The sequence below is a fragment of the Ostrinia nubilalis genome, chromosome 17, assembly GCF_963855985.1.
Source record: "Ostrinia nubilalis chromosome 17, ilOstNubi1.1, whole genome shotgun sequence".
Classification (NCBI taxonomy): domain Eukaryota; kingdom Metazoa; phylum Arthropoda; class Insecta; order Lepidoptera; family Crambidae; genus Ostrinia; species Ostrinia nubilalis.
In genome coordinates this window covers 1,740,329-1,756,611 of record NC_087104.1, presented here as the reverse complement: position 1 = coordinate 1,756,611, position 16,283 = coordinate 1,740,329, and the positions used below count along the sequence as shown (strand labels likewise).

The window sequence follows — 16,283 nt, the reverse complement described above, 5'->3', positions numbered from 1 at the left end:
ACATAGACTAAATATTTACAAATATTTACAAATAAAAAATATGTCCCAAATCGCTGTCCAAACAACGCGACATGGTGCCCAGAATGCTGGCTGCATTTCCGCGCTGAATGGCCAAACTGATTCGTTGGCCAAGAAATGCGCCAGCTCTTCTATCACCTGTACAGTCAATCAGCCGCTTGGCTAATTCCCTGTACAGGCGATGAGCACTTGGTCCCCACGGACCTAGCGTCTCGACCCCAAATGGCTCAAACATGTAGGTACTACTAAGACCTACATATTTGCGTCGCTTGAGGGATTCCGCTGATGCAGCGGCAGTACCAGCCCCAGACGAGGTTTGCGGAAGATGAGACGGTGCCAGTGTGTCTACGCAGGTTGCATCCCACACTAGTGGCCGTCCCACCTTCCATGGAACCAAAGTCATACCATCAGGTCTCTTACCATCACTTCGAACCAGGCCATTTGGTTCAAGAATGGCCGGTACGGATGCGCTAGAAAGAGACCTGCGTATGATGTCATTGAGGCTGGCGTGACGGGAAAATCTCCCGGCACTTCTGCTGCATGACAGTCCGTGATGACCAAGGGAGTCAACCATGTCACCGCAGGGACAGCGATGGGGGACAATGCATGGTGCCCCCAAACGGAGCGAGACTGCTAAATTAAAAGTGGTATTATCCAAAAGTGTGCCAATATGAGGAGAAGGTAGGGAGTGAAGCCAAAGACCTGATTCCCACTCGGCTACAGCCAGAAGACGAGCTCGATCTGCAGAACTGGAAGACGTGTTTAATAAGTTATTCCGTACAAGTCTGCAGAGCGGCTCGTCCCACTGCCTTTGTGAGATGAGAGACAACGGCAAATTTTCAGAGCTTAACTGCCTCCAAGCGCTAATGCCTTCGGCTAGGTGGATGGTAGTTGAGTCAGAACACTTACTTAGTATTTTTGAAACCAATCCACTGGTGCTATGAGCCGAAGACAAAAAAGCCGGTAGAGCAACACTGGAAATTTTGCGAATACCCAAACCTCCAAACCTAATAGGTAGAGAGGCTTGGGTCCATGATCGATCATCTAAAGGAATATTTAAAACGGAGGAAATAATTTGTTTTATAGAGTTATCTAATTTGGCAGTTAAGCTAGGGTATTTCCAAAACTGTGAAGAACGAATGCAATATGTGAATTTAGGAACAAAAAGACAAAATCGAATAATTGTGCACGCCATGTGTGTGTTAATTTTAAGTAAACGGTCTGAAACATTTTCAAAGCTCTGTAATTTTTCGTCTGTGAAAGAAGCAAACGCTTCCTCCAATATAGGAGACCCAAGGAGGCGAAGGGAATCTCTTTTAATAATTTTAATATTGGGAGCTATGTAATTAAAATTCGAAATGACCCTATCTGAATTAGGGCAGGAGTCGGGTACAAACAATTCACATTTTGAAAAATTTAAATCTAAACCGGCTTTTTCAAAGTTTTGTGTTAACATATTTAAATCGGCCAAAACTGTATTAGGGTCTCCTCCAAGGGTCCCGTCGTCTAAATACCACACATTTAATTTGGAATTTAGTAAGGTTATGAAAGGATGAATTGATAGGCCGAAAATAGCTGGACCAAGAGGGTCACCTTGCTGACACCCAACAGCAGACTCAATGATATTATCCTTATATAATAGTTTGCTTGGGGTGCTATAGCACTGCCAAAGGAAAGGATAAATCAACGGAGCCTGCTCTTTTATTTGTGTCAGCAAGACGCCTCTATCAACTGAATTAACACTAGAAAGGCCGCCGTCCCATTTTTGTCCCACTCGCGAGTTTGATCGTCTCTAACTTTTTTATTTTTCAACGAAAGTCCATGAAACTTTTTGACTTTTACTAATTTATTGAATTTTATAATTTTTTAATGTTTTTGATAATATAAAATTAATAGAAAATTTTTGAAAATCGGTTTTACCTAGAAGCGCCGCTGGGTCATTTTTGTCCCACCCTGGTATTTGCCACAATAATTCGATGAAGAGTCCTTGTTTCGAGGAGATACGAAAGTGGAGAGGTGAGGAGAGTTTAGGTGACTCGTGACAATGCAGAAATGTAAATATATTGTACTAGTTTTTGCCTGTGACTTCACCCATGAGAAATTAAGTTTATCATAGAAAGACCTAATTTCTTGATACTTATCGTTGCTTTTTGACCAAATAACTAAATATTATTCTAAATTATAGCCTATATTATGTTATTCTGAAGTATTAACAATAAAACTACAAAGTTATATTAAGATCGGCTTTGTATTTTTTGCGTAAAAGAGTAAAAAAACATCCATCGATCTAACCATGAATCCATACTCACTTAGTTCAAGTTCCAGGCATATATCCACCCATTCATCCTTCCTATCCACTCACCAGTCCATCCATCCTTCAATTCATCAATATTTATTAACTTTTACATTTATAATATTAGTAGGAAGGTGGCTTCTAGACATAAACCAGTTCATACATTGTCTATGATTTGATACATTTTTGAAATGTGTGACATATAAAATTTTGAAAATTAAACGTACATACTTTTCATTATAATTGGTAAAAAACTTCACTGTTTGTGTACAGATAACAGAAAAATAACCATACCTATAAAAATTTCTAAACACCTATTACATCAGAGAGACAAAAACCATACAAAAAAACTTTGTTCAAAATATGCACTATTATTTGTAAGATATTTATTTTTCCTTTAAAAATAATAATGACTAGTTAAAGTAGTAATTTCATTATTTTAATACAGTATAACACCACGTAATATGTGACTATTTTTAAATGACACCAAAAATATCTGACTTTTAATCATTCAAAATTAAAATTGAATACATCTATATTTTTAAAGGAATAAGTACATATTGATTTAACTACATAGATAAACCTTTTTTTAAGGATACTACAAATAGTTTTAACCATAATATTCATGCCTGAAACTAAAAAATGTTACAAAATATATGCCGGGACAGAATTGACCCAGCGGCGCTTTTAGGGGAGTCGTAATCTTCGGCACTTCTAGTGTTAAAAGCATTTTTAACATCCACTTTCAGCAGGACGTCGCTGGGATTACTGTACAAAAAAGAACGGACTGAATGGATGGCGGCTTCGCAACCGCCTTTTATGCCAAAGCCCAGCTGGACAGGTTCAAAATAAGCTGCAAGGCTATCGGAAACAGCCCTACAGCAAATTTTGGCGGCTAGTCGTCTCAGAGTTGAGCCAACAGCAATGGGTCGAATGCCACCATCCTTTTTTTTGAGAGCGCAGAGATTGGCTCCGTCGTCGTCGTCGTTTCAGCCAAATGACGTCCACTGCTGGACAAAGGCCTCCCCCAAGGTTTTCCACAATGAACGGTCCTGCGCTGCCCGCATCCAGGCTCTTCCCGCGACCTTTACCAGATCGTCGGTCCACCTAGTAGGAGGCCTGCCCACGCTACGTTTTCCAGCCCGTGGTCGCCACTCGAGAACTTTCCTGCCCCAACGGCCATCGTCTCTACGAGCTATGTGCCCCGCCCACTGCCACTTGATTTTAGCAATTCTGCGATTGGCTCCGTATAAAATATTTATAAATTGAGGGTTGACGACACCAGATAGCATCAAATTTGTCAGGGCAACCAACTCCTTCAGGAGGAGGGTACCGGCTTCGCCACAGTTAGCACTTACTAAGTCTTTGAGATGCTGTGGAGTAAGGCCATCCAAGCCGCCCGCAGAACCACTCGCAAAGGAATTGATTGCACCCAATAATGCTTCTGGTGTTGTCTGGAGGCAGGACTGTGCAGGATCTGGTTGTTCAGGGTAGATATACTGTGGTGGTTGCTGAAAGTGGATGTTTGCTTTGAAGGGCCGAGAGGGTATCAGGGGTATTAGGGGCTATAGGATCGTCGGAGAACATAATGCAGCATGGCTAAGTCAAATGTTGACCTCAATGCTTTTTTTTTGCTTTGAATTAAAATATTATTATTTATTCACGATATTGGTGACGATGTTTTCATTTACTTTGCTATCACAAAAATACATTTTTTTTTTACTTCAATGCAACCTTTTACCGGAGCATGATATTAAGATCATAGGTAAAAATTTAAAAAACGGTTATTACAAAATCAGCTTGTGTCTAGACAATTATCATTCATATTTTTTATATGTATATTAAACAAGATTTTTAATGTAACTTAACACTTGAAACGTTATTATTTAGCAAATAAGAACTTAGTATTATTGGAACTAATATTAGAAATTGTGGTATCAAGAAAATTCCTACTTATTATACTTGCCCAATCTTTATAGCATCTACCACTGTTTTAAAACTTCCCTATCACTTTAAATTACCATTATTACCAAACTTAGCCTTGCTTTCCATAAAGTAAATTAAACCAAATAAATCATCGGCCAAGTAATTTAAGCATTAAGCTGAACAAAACAGCGGTTATCAAACGCGATCTAACTTAGGCCGATCCTTTATGTCTATTCAGCTGAGACAACCATTGTATTTGGCTTGAGTTATGGCGGCTACATAATACCTACAGGTAGGTAGAAATAATAGGTATGTAAGTACCTGTGTTAGGTTTTAGATTGAAAAATAATCAACCTAGATGTTGCGGAATAAGAATAATTTCAAGTTACATACAATATAAGTTTTACAATAATTAATTAATTATACGGATCCCTTTTGGGTAAAAGCCTCCTCCATCTTTGGCCATTTTTCTCTATCCTGCGCGACATTCATCCAGTTTTCATGTTAATAATATTATGTAAATATTTTCATATTTATTTTTATTGGGAAGAGTTTTAGTACATACTCGTTCACTATCAAGAAGTTCTTTCCTATTTGTGTAGTGCTAGAGTTGGTACCTAGATAAAATCAGAGTGGAGTACTGTATACTGTATGTGTACTAAAATACGAGTGCCTACATTCTACGACTGTGTACATACAATATTCAAGAATCGCCCCGAATCGTACGTAATTATTCCGTAATATTCAGAGTGAAAATCCTCGAGTAACATGGAAGATGAATGCAAAACACACACCTAGGGCTGCCATCTGTCTAAAATATTTCTGTCTTGGTTTTTAAAAGAGGGATATATGCGCGCATTATAGTCCTTCTCTGATAGAAAGGATATCACACGGGTAAAGTCGTAAAAAGAAGAGCTACTTCTAAATAAATCTCTTTTTTATTTTGGTATTTTTAGAGATCTGAAAATAAGCTCATTTACTAAAATTTTAATGTCCGGAGTTTTTGAATTTTTCGTCCGGCTCGTCCGTTAGGTATTTTCATCTTAAAAAGTGACAGCCCTTCCTCATCACGCACAAAAGCATGCGCACGAATGAAGACATTTGGATGCGCATCAAAGGCAGATAGCCCAGGATCAGAAAGCATTTCTCGACGCAAAAAAAGGACCGATTATTGTGGAAATCTTTAGAGGAGGCCTTATCCAACAGTGGACGTCATTTGGCTGAAAGCATGGACAAAAGCTAGGATTTCTAAATAAATCGTTTTTTATTTTTGTTACAATATATTGAGAAGCGTTCGAAATTATGCTCGTTTTAACCAAATTTTTTAATGTCTGGAATTTTTGACTTTTTCCTCCAGTATTTTCATCTTAAAAAGTGTCAGCCCTTCCTCATCACGCACCGCTACAACTTGAATGGTGACAGCTCTACAGACCGAAGGCATGCGCACGAATGAAGACACAACATTACCTGTTCTCGTGGACGAGCGCCAGCACCCGGCCCCTAAGAGAATCGCTGTCGACATGCTTAGATCATGTGACCATGCATAATGTGTGCTATAGAGATAGATAGAGAGAGAGAGCGAAACTTTGAGACCCAGGGAAAAACATAGGATAGGTTTTATGCTGGCCTTTGAATGAAGGACGCGCGTCTAGATGCGCCTAGATGCAGGCAGCGCAGGACCGGTCGTTGTAGAAATCCTAGACTGCATCCCACTTAACATCAGGTACGATTGTGGTCAAATACCTGCCTTGTTATGCATAAAAAAAAATCTTAGGCCTGTGTCCAACAATGGACATTAGGCTGAAACGCGAGCAAATCCATGGACAAAGCTAAGATTTCTGAATAGTTTTTTTTTGTTAAAAGTTCTTTTAAGCGTTCGAGAAATTTTTTTTACCATAATATTTATGTCCGGAGTTTTTGAATTTTTCGTCCGGTATTTTGGACTTTAACGGTGGACGGCCCTACAAATTGAAGGCATGCACGCGAATGAAGACACAAACATTACCTGTTCTCGAGACGAGCGCCAGCACGCCGGCCCCTATGAGAATCGCTGTCGACATGCTTAGATCATGTGACCGTGCATAATGTGTGCTATAGAGATAGATAGAGAGAGAGAGCGAAACTTTGAGACCCAGGGAAAAACATAGGCTAGTTTATATCCTGATTTTCAAAAGCGTGGCACGCTTGCGATTCTTTCAGTGACAAAACAGAATTCACGCAAAGGGTTCTAAATAAATGTATTTCTAATTTGTATTTCTATTTACAGTATTTTTAGAGGCGTCCGAAAATAAGCTCCTTTCCGTTCATTCGTTTCAGTCAAATGACATCCACTGCTGGACAGGCTTCTCCCAAGGATGATTACAACTCTGCTCTTTTTAGTGCAATTTTATTGACCGGAGTTTTTGAATTTTTCGTCCGGTTCGTCTGTTACTTTCATCTTAAAAAGTGACAGCCCTTCCCCATCTCTCACCAAAGCATGCGCACGAATGAAGACACAACATTATACTCGTACCTGTTCTCGTGACGAGCGCCAGAACGCCGGCCCCTAAGAGAATCGCTGTCGACATGCTTAGATCATGTGACCATGCATAATCTCTCTCATACTCCGCTACTCGTACGCTGCACCTGCGGACAAAAAACGACCCTGTTATCACACAGTCAAAGTAAAAATTCGAATGGAGTTAGATTAAAGAAGCCCGCCCTCATGGAAAAAATATCTCAAAGTCAATAGTCGAAAGGTTTAATGTTGTGTGGATGGTAACACAATAGAGTTACAAGTCATGAAGGGATTTTAATGTAAGCGCTCACGAGTGGGTACTTAAGCCGAATTTGTGCTGCCATTTTAGTAAGCATTATCATGAAAGGGCAAATAACAAATTCATAATATTTAGGGTCACGTTGCTTTACTACTATTGACACACTTACGAGATGAAGTTAAACGAAATAAATTTGCCTTAATACGAACACAAAAGATGGAAAAGTATGCTTTTCGTAGCTTAGTTGCTTGGAATTTGGATCTAGAAAACTGCACACGCAAAATGAAAAAACATTAACAAGTTTCCATGACTAATTAAATAAATAAATTAAATGTTTGAATCAATCTGATTAACAATAAACATGTCATGATTATGTGCTTCAGAGAGAACGTAAGATGGCGGCATCGCACAATAAGGTACCATGTCAGACACCTATGTCATCTTACGAAGTTTGACACTATGATTGTGACCTTAGTCTAACCGAGACCTTATGATAGAAAGTATTTATTGCCTAGAACACACGACAGAAAACAAACCCAGTATATTACAGGTTCAACCGCCATTAAACCAAGTTAGTAGTAATTTAAAAAGTTAAAGTAACAAAACGCCACTTCTAACAGTAAGTTGCAGGAACCTGCAAGTCGGACAGTGGACACCAAACTTTTCTTCGTTGGGATGGCCTTAAAACTAAAAGTTCTTTGTTGGTTTAGAACTGGACCGCTTGGTTGTTTTTTGTTACTAAAAGGTAGAGGCGGGGTGCCAAATTATAGAGGCCGTTGGTTTTGAAAGACATGACATTTTAAATTCGCACACGAAGATAAATGATAATAGTTTTTGAACGAATAATGATACATTAGGTCTATTTTATTTAGGTAAAAGGTAATTTTGTGAACATAATTCTTAGTTATTAAAATTTCTTAGCGTTTAGAGCCGCTTCTCAAACTAAATTTTAAATAAAAAACTTGAATAAATCGAACTGCCTAAGGCGGGAATGGAACCCATAACAGCGTATTACACTTGAAAATTTCGACGGGTCCCTCCAGTGTTGCAGTGCAGTTGGTAGAGCAGTCGCCCAGCAAGCGAAAGGTCGTGGGTTCGATTCCCGCCTCAGGCAGTTCGATTTTTTCAAGTGGTTTATTTTAAATTGTTAGTTTTCTTGTTTAGTTTCAGTTTGACTTTTGACGTTTGATAGAATAAAATAAATTAATTACTCATTAGTCCAAAGTCATAAAATTTGTAACATAAATATTTCAGGCACACATTTATATCGGTGTAATAAGAGTATTTATAACTTCATAATCCAATTGTAGTAATTGGATCACATTATTCATTAATGCCGTTTGCCGTGTGGGGACGGCCGTAAAGAATACCATTCCCCACCGCCAACAGGAGGCGTGTCGTAAGAGGCGACTAAATCCTGTAGCACGAGATGGGCAGCAGCGTCTACGTGCGAAACCTTATAAAAAACTGCGCTCGCCAACCCGCCTGCCAAGCGTGGCGAGTATTGGCAACTCCCCCCCCTGATGAACGGCAGAGCTAAAACCAGGCCCCCAGTCTCCGGCAGCCCCGTTGTTCCTGACTACGGTAGCGGTTGGGGTGACGACGGGGCGGGGGGTGCTAAGAATCCCCGGAGGAGGAATAGCTACCACCACAAACGACAACTGGCCCTCGTAACACACAACATCCGCACCCTGAGGTCCGACGAAAAGATTATAGAGCTGGAAGATGAATTAAGTAGGTTGCGATGGAGTATTATAGGGCTATCGGAAGTCCGACGAGAGGGCGAGGACACGATAACCCTGAAATCCGGCAACCTGCTTTACTACCGGGAGGGCGAACAACTGTCCCAAGGTGGTGTCGGGTTTCTCGTCCACAAGTCCCTCATTAACAACATCATTACCATCGGAAGTGTGTCGAGCAGGGTTGCATACCTGATACTCAGAGTATCCAAAAGGTACTCGTTGAAGGTAATCCAGGTATACGCACCGACCTCTACACACCCAGATGAAGAAGTGGAAGCTATGTATGAGGACATAAGTAGGGCCATACATGCAACTAAAACCCACTTCAATGTCGTTATGGGGGACTTCAACGCTAAACTAGGCATGCGAGGTGATGATGAGCTGAGAGTGGGGCAATATGGATATGGGCGACGGAACCCCAGGGGACAGAGGCTGGCCGAGTTCCTGGAAAAGGAGAATCTCTATGCGATGAACTCCTTCTTTCAGAAGCCGCCTCACAGGAAGTGGACCTGGATGAGTCCCGATGGTTCCACGAGAAATGAGATCGACTTCATTATGACCACAAAGCGACGAATATTTAGCGATGTCTCCGTGATCAACAGGGTGAAAACCGGTAGTGATCACCGGATAGTCAGAGGCATACTAAACATTAACGTCAAGCTGGAGAGGTCCCGTTTGATGAAGTCTACGCTCCGCCCCTCTAATGCTCATATTCACTGCCCCGAGAGCTTTCAGCTCGAGTTGTCAAATCGCTTTGCATGCCTGGAAAATTGCGAGTCAGTGGACGAGATAAATAACAGGTTCGTAGAAACTGTCCAAGCGGTCGGGTCGAAATTTTTTAGACCAAGACGTAAAAATAAACCGCAAAAACTAACCGACCGTACCCTCAAACTCATGGCTGAAAGACGTTCAATGACACTGCAGACCTCCGTTGACGCTAAGGCATATCGGCAGCTCAATAGACAGATATGGAAGTCCTTGCGACATGATGTTCGCAACTTTAATACTAATAGTATTAAAGAGGCGATAGAGCGGAACCAAGGCTCCAAAGTGTTTGCAAGAGACAATTCTATTGGGCAAAGCCAGCTGACGAAGCTGAAGACGGCGGACGGTAGTGTAACGTCAACAAAAGCCGAGGTTCTGGGTGAGATCGAAAGGTTTTATGGACAGTTATATACCTCGGTCACCAAACCTGTTGATAGCTCAGCCACAGATCCAAGAGCTAAGCTAACCCGACACTATACCGAAGATATCCCGGATATCAGCCTATACGAGATTAGGATGGCTCTCAAACAACTTAAGAACAACAAGGCACCGGGTGATGACGGAATAACCTCGGAGCTTCTGAACGCGGGTGGTACACCGATACTGAAGGTCCTCCAGAGGCTCTTTAACTCCGTTTTACTTGAGGGAATAACGCCAGAGGCATGGAACAGAAGCGTGGTGGTGCTTTTCTTCAAGAAAGGAGATAACACCTTACTGAAGAATTACAGACCCATCTCGCTTCTGAGCCATGTTTACAAGCTGTTTTCGAGAGTCATCACGAATCGTCTCGCACGTAGGTTCGATGACTTCCAGCCTCCCGAACAAGCCGGTTTCCGGAAAGGTTATAGTACCATAGACCACATCGATACGCTGCGACAAGTTATACAGAAGACTGAGGAGTATAACTTGCCACTATGCTTGGCGTTCGTGGACTATGAGAAGGCCTTTGATTCGATTGAGACGTGGGCAGTGCTGCAGTCTCTCCAGCGGTGCCGTATCGACTATCGGTACATCGAGGTTCTAAAGTGCTTGTACAAAAACGCCACCATGTCGGTCCGAGTACAGGAGCAAAGCACGAGGGCGATTCCTCTACAGCGAGGCGTAAGACAGGGAGATGTTATATCTCCGAAACTCTTCACCGCGGCATTGGAAGACGCTTTCAAACTCCTGGAATGGAAAGGATACGGCATAAACGTTAACGGCGAGTACATCACTCACCTTCGGTTTTTTTTTTTTTTTTTTTTTTTTTTTTTTCACCTTCGGTTTGCCGACGATATCGTGGTCATGGCAGAATCGCTGGAGGACCTCGGCACCATGCTCGAAGACCTTAATCGAGTTTCCCAACAGGTAGGCCTTCGGATGAACATGGACAAAACGAAGCTTATGTCGAACGTCCATGTTGCGCCCTACCCGGTGTCGGTTGGGAGCTCGATTCTTGAGATTGTTGACAAGTATGTCTACCTCGGACAAACGATCCAGCTAGGTAGGTCCAATTTCGAGAAGGAGGTCAATCGTCGAATCCAACTCGGCTGGGCAGCGTTCGGGAAACTACGCAACATCTTTTCGTCCAAAATACCCCAGTGCCTGAAGACGAAAGTCTACAACCAATGTGTGTTACCTGTGATGACTTATGGCTCGGAAACGTGGCCCCTCACTATGGGCCTTATACAGAAGCTCAAAGTTGCACAGCGTGCTATGGAGAGGGCTATGCTCGGTGTTTCTTTACGAGATCGAATCAGAAATGAGGAGATCCGTAAACGAACTAAAGTCGCTGACATAGCCCGACGGATCAGCAAGCTGAAGTGGCAGTGGGCAGGGCACATAGTACGCAGAACTGACGGCCGATGGGGCAGCAAGGTTCTGGAATGGAGGCCACGTACCGGAAAACGCAGCGTGGGACGTCCACCCACAAGGTGGACCGACGACCTGATAAAGGTAGCGGGAAGGCGCTGGATGCAGGCCGCTACCAACCGTGCGATGTGGAAGTTATTGGGGGAGGCCTATGTTCAGCAGTGGACGTCCTGTGGCTGAAATGATGATGATGATGATGATTCATTAATGAAATCAAAACAGCTGTGATATGAATTTCTACTTATTATTTTGATTCCAAATTCCAGGATTTTCCATAATGATATTCCAACAAACCTATTCAAATTGAATTCCAATCTAGTGTTTCCCACTTCAGACAGACCTTCACAAAGCAAGCTCCTCAAAGGAATTAAATAGATCCGGTGAAAAATCCAAGCCATTCGATATCTAATTTTTCCACAACAAGAACTACTTAATCTATTTCCCTGGATAAAGACCTCGCTTGTCTGTCCCGGAGTCCCGGAGTCCCGGGTCCCGGGATCGAATCGCGAATTGAATTTACTATTCAATTGCGGTATTAAGGCTTACTGCCAATAGCAAAGGCTTTTAATCTGCTGCTAAAGTATTCTAAATTACTTAATTTGAATTATTGAATTTAGGAAAAAGTATAATATTAATTATGTAGTTCAGCTTTCTTTGTATGAGCCTTGATGGCAGTGTTAGTTTTTTTCGTTATATCTTCATCTACGTTTAGTTTTTGAATGTAGGTTTGTATGTGAAAAGTAGAGCCATAGTAATCTAACTCATTTTTCAGTTTTATGTGAAAGTAAGGTTCGCTCTTTTGGACTTCATACAAATGAACAGTGAACACCTGCCAACTGACTACAAACTTTTATTAAAATTGCAGTTGTAACTATTTTTCTAAACTAGTTAGTAGGTACTTTAGTGCAGTTTTGGAACACTGACTTGAGTACATCTTAGCCCCATGATGCACTTATGTATTTCAAAATCCCATCCATCAAAGAACAAAGTGCCTATCACTCGATATTTCAATGGTAAAGTGTGCGAATAACACCCTATATGTTCCGTAATATTCGAATCTCCATATAAAAGATGGCAAAAGGCGTGTAAAAGAATGCAGCAGCTGTAAAAAAGACTTTAATGCGGTCCCTCAAGGTCTATAAAGGGTGTATTTGCGTCGGGGGACCGGGGCCCTTGCGACGCACTTGTTTGCCGCTCTCTTGTTCACAATTTAAGTAGCAAGGTGATACACAGGGACGGTGAGGATGAAGAGTATTGATCGAAACTTTATGATTTAGTAACGGGTCTATTCCCACCTCTCGTTCCCACCGCTGCAACTCCTGTGTAGCCTGGATCTACAGCTTGACCGCCATAAAAACCCAACCAATGAAGGCCAAGTTTGTTCCGGAGGAAAGTTAAACTGTCATTGGACCCGCAACGGAATTAATCAGAAGAATATTTAAATCATCATTATAATTTAGTAAGTGTCAAGTTATATTGCAATGCTGCCTTTAAGCTACACGCACTCTAAGTGACAATAGTCCAAAGCTTTTTGTACCTATCGCACTTTCGATTCGTTATTTGTATATTATCACAAATTAGAAGATAACATTAAAGAGAAATAATTGAATAAAAAGATTATCTACTTTAGGACATCGAATCGCCGTCAACTTTATGCACTCGTATTTGGTGATGTCAGTAAACTTTAGCCCGTATTCACAAACAATACTATAAGGTCTCCCTGTGCGCGTGAACGCACACCAATCACAGAGCTCCAATCAACACTGTGCGTTCTATTTGCCGATTTACCTAAGCAAGCATCGTTTGTAAATACGGGCGTTAGATTGCCAAGTGAAATAATGTTAAGTCCTAAATTATGGCTCCTACGTACACTGGCGTAAGTGAAAAAAGTAAATTTTACAGGAGAGCCATTTTAGTGGCCAGAACCATATTTTTGGGTCATATCTTCTGACCTACTAATTTAATGAAATTTCACATTTAGCCTTAACATGTAATGCTTTTGCTACTGCTGTTATCAATTTTTATATTTTTGTTATATATTTTGAGATTTTACGCATTGCCCTTTTACGTCGTCACATTTCTATAATTTCATGTATATTGTTCAACGTAAAGAGACTTAAATGACAACGTAAATATAATATTTTAAGCGATTACTCTCTTTATTTATGCATGTAATTATTTTAATTGTTATCATGTGCTATATCAATAATAAATCAGTTAGAAAAAGTTGTTTAATGTATCGTTATTACGTTTTAACGTAAATACGCCCATATACTGTGCTCGAGATTTAGTTAGGTCTTTTAACATAATGTGTCATATTTTTAAAAATTATAAATAACTTGAAAAAATCGAACTGCCTAAGGCGGGAATTGAACCCACGATGCCTTAGGCAGTTCGATTTTTTCAAGTTATTTATAATTTTCAAATAGTTTGAGATGCGACTCTTAACGCTAAAAATTAAATAACTATATAATGTGTCATCTATATATATAAAAGAAAGTCGTATTAGTTACTCCACTTATAACTCAAGAACGGCTGAACCGATTTAGCTGAAAATTGTCAGGGAGGTAGTTTAGAGCCAGGAGAAGGACATAGGATACTTTTTATCCTGTTCGAAATTAAAAAAAAAGTCTGCTTATTTATTGCCATTAAGGCGGAACAAAGTTCGCCGGGTCAGCTATTAATTTATAAATAAAACAATTTGCTAAATATTTTCATGGCTTTATTTAAGATTTGGATTATAAAAAATACATATTTATGTAAGCAACTACTCGTATAGATTGACAAATCGTATGATTGGGCTTTATACGTGGCGTAGTTTTGCACATACGCCTATTTGCCTAAAATTTTATTTTGTATCTAATGGAAAAACATTTTTTTTTTCTTACTGACGTTATAGATTAGAGCAAAATGAAATCATTGCTTAAATAATTGGAAAAAGGCGTAAGCGGCAGTTTGGCCCTTATACGTAGGAGCCATCGAAAAAGAGACAGCTCACTGAACTGGGTAACTATACTTCCAAACCTGACAGTATCTATTCGTGTTAATAATAATAAAGTTAGTTTCTCAAAGTTTATCAATCGATCGAGTAGCAATCGAATTTGAAACTTGAGAAGCAAATTACTGTGACCTCCCGAACAATGCCACAATAGTCGAACGGTGAAGGGGTCGGAGTGGCCGACTCGAGATCCAAGGAACGCGTGTTCGAATCCCACCGCCGCTCGACTATTGTGGTGAGCCCACTCGTAACACAAGCTTATTTAGCTTAACACGAGGGGCTAATGGGACTATTAGTAAATTGGGCAATACAAATTGCTAATAATCTTAAAAAAAAAATAAGACATGGTAAAGTTTAATATACAAAACACGTTGGTAAGGTTATATTGTTTTCCAAACTCACGGTAAGTGTGTCACATTGTATCGCCGGGTTCAGGAAGGCGACCGTTCCGTGTTAGTAACAAGTGCGCCTTTGTCGTGCGCTACAGTTTTATCGGGCGCTTTGAAGATATACAACTAAATGAATTCGATATTGTCTCCAAGCTTACCAGTGCCGGTAGCAATATTGAGAACTATTTTCAATATCTTTACGTATTTTAAAAAGATGGAATATGTTCTTGCGTTATAGGTACATAATATACCGGTGTCACTGTCACTCATGATGGGATTTCACTTTGACTGTCAGGCTGAGTTGCACCACCAATCTTTAACCGTGACTATAAGGGTTGATAGACGTTTGTTAAAGTCAAAGTAACTGACGACAATTGAGCATTACATCGTCAACTGCGCTACGAAAACTAAGCGTTACGACAAAGCTAGCTGCGCTACGAGATTGAAAGTTACAACGCTACTGCGCTATTGAGCGTTACCGGTAGCTGCGCTACGAAAATAGAGCGTTACAGCGCTTGCTGCGCTACGAAAATAGAGCGTTACAACGCTTGCTGCGCTACGAAGATCTAGCGTAATGAAAGGAAAACCATGAAATCATACATTATTTTAATTATTTACAGAAAACTATGGTGGTGAACTATTGTGAAATATTTGAATGCAGTTCTATTTTTTGTCAAAAATAAAGGAAGGTGTTCTTTGAGTAAAATGCTCTATCTACAGTACTTTCCCTCCAGGTGGCATTAAAAAATTCCACCCTGCCTGCCTATATCTAAGATGTTTATTCTTTACCTGTGGGTAATCAGTAGGTGATTGAGAATTCGTTATTTTGGGAATAAATGAATAAATAATTTAGTTTGCGTAATCCACTTGCAGATAGTAATAGTAAACTAATCAACCATCGCAAAGCCGATTAGGAGTCGTAACTAGCCGGTTGTCGGCACAACCACACGGGTGATTGGGGACATAGTAACTGGTTGTGTTTAGAGGTTTGTTACGAATAAACGAGTTAGACAAAATGGCGGACAGTTACTAGTTTTAATTTCGCAAAAAGGGCAAGAAAGGTAAAGCGTCGGCAGCTTCTATTCAATTGCAAAATACAAATAATCTAAATCTAATCTAAATATATCTTCTAAATATACAGGGTGTTAGGTAAATGGGTATATGAGCCGACACTAGCCCATGATAACATATGCATATAAATGGTATGGTGTAGTCAGAAATTTGATATCATCATTTTAATTTTTTAAATTTTCATACACAATAAAATTTATAAAATCAGATTTGTATGAAAATTAAAATAATTAAAATGATGTTATCAATTTTCTGACTTCGCCATACCATTTATATGCATATGTTAACATGGGCTAGTGTCGGCTCATATACCCATTTACCTAACACCCTGTATAACTCAAAGGTGACTGACTGACATAGTGATCTATCAACGCACAGCCCAAACCACTGGACGGATCGGGCTGAAATTTGGCATGCAGGTAGATGTTATGACGTAGGCATCCGCTAAGAAAGGATTTTACGAAACTCCACCCC

General features: G+C 40.4%; 1 protein-coding gene across 1 annotated transcript in view; it reads right to left on the bottom strand.

Annotated features, from left to right (window-relative positions):
* Positions 1-16,283, bottom strand: part of LOC135079827 (zwei Ig domain protein zig-8-like) — a 226,804-nt gene that overhangs the window by 46,327 nt on the left and 164,194 nt on the right. Inside the window, exon 4 of the mRNA XM_063974442.1 lies at positions 6,750-6,862. Within this exon, the coding sequence (XP_063830512.1) occupies positions 6,750-6,804 (55 nt within the window). The 5' untranslated portion in view covers positions 6,805-6,862. The remainder of the gene's footprint in view (positions 1-6,749; positions 6,863-16,283) is intronic.